Source organism: Glossina fuscipes, unplaced genomic scaffold (genome assembly GCF_014805625.2).
Source record: "Glossina fuscipes isolate IAEA_lab_2018 unplaced genomic scaffold, Yale_Gfus_2 27, whole genome shotgun sequence".
Classification (NCBI taxonomy): domain Eukaryota; kingdom Metazoa; phylum Arthropoda; class Insecta; order Diptera; family Glossinidae; genus Glossina; species Glossina fuscipes.
Window position 1 is genome coordinate 4624879 of NW_023998422.1, and position 9178 is coordinate 4634056.

Below are 9178 nucleotides of genomic sequence, written 5' to 3' on the forward strand. Positions count from 1 at the left end.
AACTGTATTAAGTGAAGGGATGTGGGGTGATGTTATACCCTTGGTTATTCTACATCCTTTTTTTTATCGTTTTATAAAAAGTGCTACGAACAAATTTCCAGGTTGCTTAACAAATTTCTTCAAGGTTTATTTATCTCATAGCAGCCACTAATCTATTTTGACTTGAGTTAATAGGTAGAGAAATAAAACAACTTTTTTTTTATTATTTTTTTATAAATATTCTATAGAGAAGTATTTATTGGAAAATAAAATAAAAAAAGTTTAAAAATATAAAATATTTTTTAAACAGCGTAGGCAAGAATTTTAAAAATATATTTAAAAAAAAAATAGAATAAAAGATAAGAGAGACGTCTTTTAAAAATCTGCTGCTAAATATATAAAATTGCTTATTAAAATATTTATAAACTTAATAAACTACTTATTATATTCATAAATGCACAAAATGTCTATACGTAAGAGTATGTAGTCTGTCAGTGAAGCGATTATCAGTTTAAGCGAATTTCAAAAACAAAAAAAAAATAAACGGAAAACATTATTACATTACATAGCTTGATATGGTGGCTGAGAAGCAGCGAAAGTGAAATTTATTTTCTTTTACACTTTCTCTTTTTCGCTTGTTGTTTTATGTTTTTCTCTGTTTAATAGTAAAGAAGTGTGAGAGAGTGTCCAAGCACACGTGTCGATAACTTTTTGATTATTATTATTATTATTATATTCGTTAATATTATATATTTTACTAAAATTAAAGTATATTTTAATTAATAAGTTTTCTTTGTTTTCTTTTTTGAAAGGTCAAAACTTATATATATCTAGATTTAGGTAAAATTACGATATGAAGAAATTTCTTTTAAATTGTTATGAGTTTTTTTCCTTCGTCAGTTAAAATATTTATTTTACTGAGCTCATGTAAAGATTACTTGACTGCTATCTTTTAGTGAATAAATTTTTATACCCAACACCGTAGAATGCGCATAGAGGGGATCTGCATCTTAGTTCGTAATGCGGGATCCCATAATGGATTCTGACCTTTGTTGGGTTTTGAATCAACTTAGCCATGTCCTCTCTTGGCTTTTGTTATCATGTTTACAAGAATCGGGTGTATTCAAAATGTAAGGAGACTTTTCAAATTTCATGGGCTAAGTACACTCGATTTTCCAATATTTTTTTCCCCCTATCCGCCCATTCCCATTATTAGCATTTTGCATTTTTAGTTATATATCCGCAGCTGATGTACATCATACGTGCGATAAGCATCAAATCAGAAAACGGACGTGAAAGTGTCGCCAATTGGCGACAATCTGTCACCATTGACAACAGAGCTTAACGTACACTTTTAAACCAATATTTTACATCATTTAAAATCCTTACTTGAGAGTGCAGGATTTTAATATATTTTCCCTGCTAAAATTGCTTCACAAAACATATCTGAGGCCTTCAATTTTCCCGACATATTAGATATAGCCAACTCAGATATTCAGGTGTTCACAAGCTGTCGTTCAGTGTATATCACAGTTCAAAGAGGGAGATGTCATTTACGGAACTGCATTTGTCTGCGTTTTTGATTGGATTAAAGTTTAGGCTAGGAGTTATGTTAGAGGTTAAGTTATGTTGGCTTGGAGTGAAAACGTAGTAACTTAGGAAACCGTTAGAAAGGAATTGGCGGAATTTTTGTTATGTCCCTGCGTATCCAGGGAGAAGCAAACCACGAAGTGTTCTCCAACTCGGGCTAGGAAGTTTTACCGCGCTTAGCGACATTCTCCAGGCATGACCCCTTAGGTTTATTGAGCAAATCAACAGTTCATAGAAGTTGAAGATGTGCGAACATATGCTGGTCGATGGCTATTTTGCTTCCAAATCCGCAAGTTCCTTCCCCGAGGCCATCCGTAAGCTAGTCGATAAATGGCAAAAGTCCATAGGTAATGACGATGGATATTTCGATTATTAAGATTTGTAATAAGGATATTTCAAGTAAAGTTGAATTTTATCCAAAAACAGCAGGAATTTATTTGTACATCTATGAATATTCAAATACAACATTTTTTCCCTAAACGTTCAAGTTTGGGATTTGAGTTGGTATCGCTACACTTTCGAGTTTGTCAAATTGTAATCTAAAATTTTTCACTTCGAAGTGTTGGATTAAGTTAATGAAATTGAAACACGAATTGCTGGGTACTGGTTTCAAGTGGTGAGTATAAGAGCAAACGCCCAAAGGCGAGTATAAATGCTTTACTTGTTTATGTTATGATTTAATGCGTTATAGTTTTTAAACAATATTTTTTATTAATTTTAGTTGTGCTTGCTTGTCTGTATAAAGGTCAGCGGATCATGAAATTATATAGAAATTTGCCTAAAATTAGGCAACTTTTTTTAAATTTTTCACTGCCGTATAATAGGTTACGATTCAAGAGTGTAATTATTTATTTATAGGTTAATTCATTTAAATGCTTTTATTTAATACTTTTTGATTTTTTTTTTGTTTTAGAGCTCACTCCCCCCTCCTTCTTTTTAGAAATGTGAAAAGGAAGAAAATGTTAATTTTCGTTGTATTTACGTTGAATATTGGTTGAAGAAGAGTTATAAGCACTTATCAAATTATTTTAGGTTTAGGTTTGTTTTTTTAGTATTGGTTATCAAAGCATGTTTTTTTGTTTTGCTGATTTTTCTTTATAAGCTTTTCCTATTTAATTATACCGGGTTTTTAGTATTTATTGGCGTGTGTGTGTGTATATATTGCTGTAAATTGCTTTGCTGGGAACTTTAGTTGTGTTTTTAATTTACTCTTAATTATGAACTTTTTTGATATTCATTTAGCTATTGCTTTTAATAACTTTCTGTACGGATTTAAAAAAGTTTAATGGACGTTTCTGTGTATTGTTCCAATAGTCGTCGCTGATATCAGACTATATTCTTACGGAAGACTTCGTTTGGATGTTGATTACTGAAATTTTGACGTGTTGAACATTGCTGAAAATATTGTTTATATAAAAGAAAAAAAAAATTATTTCTTTTCGATTACATGGTCAGTCTACAGACTTAGCGTAAGGATGTAGCAAAAGAAAAGAAAAACAAATTTCAATAAATTTCCATATAAATAAATTGTATAGATTTTTATTTCAGTGAAGTTCTAGTTTAGATGCATTAATCTTTTGACTACCAGCCGCCAGCAGGGTTTCTTTCTTTACCGCTGGACGAGACATCACACCAAACACAACTTAAACTTCTTGTTGCTACAACTAGTTCGTGTGGGATTCCTGGTCTTTATTTTGAATAGTGTTGTCACATGTGAAAATATTGTGAGGACTTTGTGGAAACTATCTCTTCTTTCTTTTACAATTTCTGCTCCATTGAAGTGCACAATACACTTCGCACTTATTCTTCTGTCCACATGTGTGCGATCTAAGTACAGACGTCTGAGCGTGATGAACGTTCACTCGAGAAGAAGAAAGAAAACTAATACAACAGTCTGCCCCTCTACTGTGACCGCGTCAGAAGTCGTCTGCGAGGTTGCAAGGTTGTCTATGCCAAACTTAACCGTATCCAACATACGTTCTTTAATTGGGTTGCTCCGAAACTTGACTTGATTGACTTGCTATAAATTAATATAACTAACACTAATAAACTAAAAATAATAGTATAGAAGGATTCCCGAAACATCATGGGACTTGATCAAAATTTATTAAACTTAATTTACATCCTAGAAATTTTATTATTTTTCACTTTCGGGTCATAGAAAACTAGGGAACAGACTTTTTCTCCAAATAAGGGCCTGATTTTTATGATAACCCAAAAATACCTCGGGATTTAAAGTGAAGACCTATGTAATCCAAATTCCTTACTGTTAATTGTTTTGCTAAATTGCTGCTACAGACTAATTTTCATAATAAAATATTAAAAATTCAATCCTTTTTTGAAGAGCTTACCATTCCTAAAATATCTTATATAGGGCGGAGTCCAAGAAACGGGCTCATAATTCAAATTTGCTTTTCGTAATTTCTATGTGAAGTTACTATCGTGAACAAATTTTCCTCATAAAGCATTAACATAATTAACCTTTCTACGTGGCCCAAATTCGCTAGGGTTGATTTTGGTAACAGTTTACTGTTATGAACTAATTTTCACCAAGAAATATTGAAAATTAGATCAAGTTTTCGTGGAAACGGTTATATGAGAGGATGCTCAGAAAATTTCTCCAGTCGAAGTAAATTTTTCACACCAATGCTACTGCTCAGCGGCCTTTTCAACTTTTCTCCGCATGACGACATGTCAATATAAGCCGTTATAAAGAGAGTGGTGAAGAAAGTTGACTGAACGGGAAACGTTCTTCCTTGAGTCAAAATAACATCGGTGCACCAAATGTCATCGGAACTTGAGACCTATGGGTCGAATCGAAGAAAACAAGACGCACTGAGAGGCAGACAGGCTTAAATAAATTCAGGCAACTATTCCTAACCGATCGGTTTAATAAAAGATTGATCTATCTCAAGCTCTTCTGGGTGTTGTACACGTCCGCACAAACTTAATATGCCCTTACCGTACCACAGATAGCGTTGTGTGTTATAAGTAATAACGAAGATAATCGAGTAAATGTGCAAGTGAATGGTATTATATGTCAAAAGGTCCCTGAATATACGAATGAAATATGTAATCTGTGCTTGGTAAAATCCTTTCTTACTAAGCTAATAGACGCAACACTTAAGCACCACCATATGCCACATGCACATAAAATTCCGCTCTGTTTTTCAATTATACCTGTTATGTAGATGTGTGTAAATATTTAACAGCATTGTGTGTATATTTTAACACTTTCATGTAACTTTATTGACATAATTTCATTAAAAGCGGTTTGAAAAGACATCAGCAATTATATGTATCAGTATTGATTGTTACGTTGCGGTTTTCATTTATACATAAATGGATATATAATTGACCTATTAAAGATTTTAATAGCAACAGTAAACATTGCATATAAGAGCAATAAAAACATTATATATTATTCATACGGGCTTGGAATTATAGAGTATCAACTATAAAATTATCGCAAATAAGTATTTACTGTACATATACATGTTACATATATCCGATTCAACTTACCGCTTGTTTCTTTTCCCAGGATTTCATGGCAGTTTTATATTTTTCAAATTCATGACACCAATCTGAATAAATTTTCTGATAATCGTTGCTCTTATTGGGTGGAGTGCACCTAATAGAATAATATAAAGAGAAAAAATATTTTCGTGTTAAAGGAAAAAAAAAAAAAAAAAAAAATTACAATAATTAAGATTTATTAACTACCTATGAGCGTCCACTGTAATATTATAACTGCATAATAAGGAACCACCTAAATGGCAATCGTATCGACCACCGTCACCTTCGTTAACTGAAACCACCACAAGACCACGTTCTGTAGTTTCGATATATTTCGTAGGACTGTACTTGATTTCATAGCTATATATGGAGAGTGTTGTGTACATTTCTTCATCAATTCTTTATATTTTGACGTACTTACCGTCCTTTATCCTTGGAATGATGATACCAGGTAACTTGTTCGTTTTTCAATACTTCAGGTATTTTAACAAAACAACCCAAATGTACACTCTGGCCATAGGTAACGATGATTTTCTTCTTCAACACGCTTGAATCACATATGTCGCTCGTTTCATTGCCTACGTCCTGTCATCGTTTAAGAAAAAGACACGAAGAGAAAGTAGAAATTATTTTTGTATGTTTAACTCTATGTGGGCCACGGCCCACTAGTAATAACCATGCACTTGGTTTAAAAACTTTTCAAAGGAAGGTTTTATAGGTTGGTATAGGTCGATTTGGAACATTTTTAATAGCATTCGGTCTTGGCCCATACTACGTCGCTGTATCCAATTTCATTGGACTGTGTCAAAATTTGCGACTTGTAGGTTGAAAGCGTGCGTTCAGGCAGACGGACAAATTTTGATCGATTCAAGAAGTGATTCTGAATACACCGCTATAAGAAAAGGTTACCCTGTTCCGAGCCGTTCTGGGTATTGTACACATCATAAGTGCTGTAAAAAAAAAATGCTTTGTAGGTCGTGACGTGTCTGTGATGTTGCTCGAAATAAATCGATCACTATAACGGAAGGTGATCTATCTCAAGTCCTTCTGGGTACTATGTACATCCGGGGAAATTGGATATACTCCTGTACCACAATTGGTGTCGAATATAAAAACATTGCAATTTCCAGAAGAAGGCAATCTTTTGAGCCATCTATCAGATAATCATTCCTACGGAAACTGAAGCTTTATATGGTAAAACGATCGGATGTTTAATATTTTTTGATGAAAATTGCTTCGTAATAATAATTTAACAAAAAAATTAAGCATATTAAATACGGACAACGCTAGTCTATTTTTTAACCCCATTCCATGTAAGAGTCCCAATAAAAAATAAGCCATCATATGGCAAAAATGTTCAATTTTTGATGACAATTGGTTCATAAAGAGTAATTCGATATAAAAGTTTTATGAAGCAAGGCTTTTTTTTAAACATCATCGCATACGAGGATCGCCATGATATATTAAGGCGTTTTATGATGAAAGTTGGTCGTCAATAAATTAAACGTACAAAATTTGACTTAGATAGGTTTTTTTTTTATCTCTTCACACATAGGCACTCTTATCGAAAGCAAGCTCTTTTACGGCGTCAAGATCCAATTTATAGTTTTTTATGACCGAGGCAAATGGAAAATAATAACAAATTTTAACAAGCGAATGAAGTATGTTGTTGCTAAGTATGAGTCACGTTGGTTGACAGCGTCCTTCAACATGAGGCCTTTATGAAAGGTATAAGGCAATCATTAAAATAATGTACAATTTTCGATATTACTACGAAGGTGAATTGCTTAACGACATTAGCCGTAATGGTGTCGGGTATCTAAAGGTCGCCCTGCCAGACAATAATGTTCTTATCTAATCTCTCAGTAATTTGTTTCTAAAGACTACATATTTCCTCGTCGAACATTTTCTTCAAAAAAACATGTGAAACTGCAATACGAAAATCAAAAATTTGTACAAAATCTCTTTATGCTTTTTTTGTGTTGAACAACATTGTTTGAAATGTTTAGCAAAAACCCTTAATACGCAAAAGTATACAGTTATCCGTGAGATATATTTACATTTTGTATGTACGTTCATTACAATTTCCCTTTCATTTCATATCATTCTTGTACAGTTCAGGTATGCGTACGCAAGAGTTTTTGTGCTTGCGCCTTCATGTACTTTGAGGCTAATAAAAAAATATATGCAAGAAAGAAAAAAAGAAACATGAAAATAAAATGCAATACAAACCTGTAATAGATCCAATTCGTAGGGACGACATGTATTCGTTTCTTTATCCCATCCGCAGTAGGGATCACGCACACAACGGAAACAATTGTCATAACGACGATTGCACATCGCTAAATCGATTTGTTTGACACGATGATCTGTTGCAACATACAAGGACTTGCTTGTCTGACTGATTTCCATTACCTGGATAGCTTCATTTGTCGCTATCTCGAATATATCCAACAGTTTCGATAATGATTCGCCGTTACGATAATACTGTACAATTTTATAGATACGACCCAAATTGGTGCCCACGTAGTATACCGTGTACTCTTGATTTAAAATATCGATTTTTATTCTGCAAAAGTACAATAAAAGAAAAGAATGATAAAACACAAGAGATTACATATCAATACCGTGTTAAGGGAATGAGTGCCGATGGTGGGACGAGATATATATATATATATATATAAATCATGGATGATAATTGTTTAAAATTGTTATATGTGCGTGAAGAGTGTGTTCATTTACATATTTCGGCCATTAACAATTTTTTTTTTTTAAGTAAGTGAGAAAAAAAGTAAACATTGCCTCCTAACTCCGGCAACAACGTATGGCGGTTAACTGAATACGATATTACATCGAACATCGATTATTATATCTTTTGTTATTATTTGGCATTCACATCCAATATCATTGAATAAGCATTAAATGGAAGCATCAAGTCTTTCAATGCGCCATCAGCATCAACGGGACTATTATGCGTTTTAAAATTATGAAAGAAGCTTAATGAAAGATTTCATACACATCCATATATATATATATATATATATATATATATATATAGTTAAGGATAACAATAATTGATTCATTTTTTTTTTATTTTTTATTTTTTTTTTATATACATAAAATAATAGGGCAACAGAGTTACTTGTATTTTGATTATAACAATTCAATGCAAGAGAGATGAATGGAAAAAAAAAAACACATTCAATAGCAATTTAATACGAAACTGTATACGCGTCTCTTATTCTGTGTCCACGGAGTGCGTAAGGTTTAACTGCTGCACAATGTGTTACGGGCATTCATTAAATATATATTTTAACGATTTTCCTACATAACCATACACAGACAATTACTACTACAACCGACATCCTATATGTGACGGTGCTGGTCACCTGAATGTAATGATTTATGAAAGCCTTAAGCCTTTTGTAATTCAATCTATTGTTATATACTTTTGCCGGCCAGCGCTGGCGATGTTTTTACCTTACACAGCCCTTTCGTCTGTCTCCTTTCGACTTTACACATTTTTGCTTTCATCACCTTTATCTCCCGCTAACTTTTTCTTTACTAGTACTGCTACACTTATTCATAACATTGGCAATTAAAATAAATATACGCATCAAAAAGTAATTAAATATTAAGTAAAAATTACGCATGAATCCTTTTCAATGTTTTTTTCTTTCCATTTCCTCACTCCAAGGTACTTAACGGCCAATATATATGTATATGTGTACAGGAGGAGAATGTTGTAATTGTATGCACGGTTGTTTTCTGTATTCATGTGTGTAATTAATTTATAAGCGTTTAATGATTTCGGGGATTGCGTTCAATTATATACAATTTAATTGATTTTTAAACAAGGTTTGTGCAACAATGACAACCAGGGCAATATATCCGGAAGGTGTGCGCGCCCGAGTTCCGAACATAATTTCATGGTTAAAATATAAATATTTAAAGAAAAAATATATATTTGTAGCACAACCCAAGGCAAATATTACTGCACTGCTAACAAAAGAAAATTATTTTCATAAAATACTCTCACGATCTTTTCAGCACTTGCCAAAAGCGTATGGGATAAGTGGCTTTTCAATCAGAG

General features: G+C 32.8%; 1 protein-coding gene across 1 annotated transcript; it reads right to left on the bottom strand.

The window, feature by feature from the left end:
- Positions 1–744: 744 nt before the first annotated feature.
- On the bottom strand, positions 745–7673 carry LOC119636005 (semaphorin-2A-like). Its single transcript, XM_038031072.1, has 5 exons — positions 7318–7673; positions 5507–5670; positions 5293–5445; positions 5092–5200; positions 745–2964 (listed from the first exon to the last, which is right to left on the bottom strand). Exons 1-5 carry the CDS (start codon positions 7495–7497, stop codon positions 2896–2898), a joined length of 675 nt encoding a protein of 224 aa, XP_037887000.1. The 5' UTR covers positions 7498–7673; the 3' UTR covers positions 745–2895.
- Positions 7674–9178: the final 1505 nt, after the last annotated feature.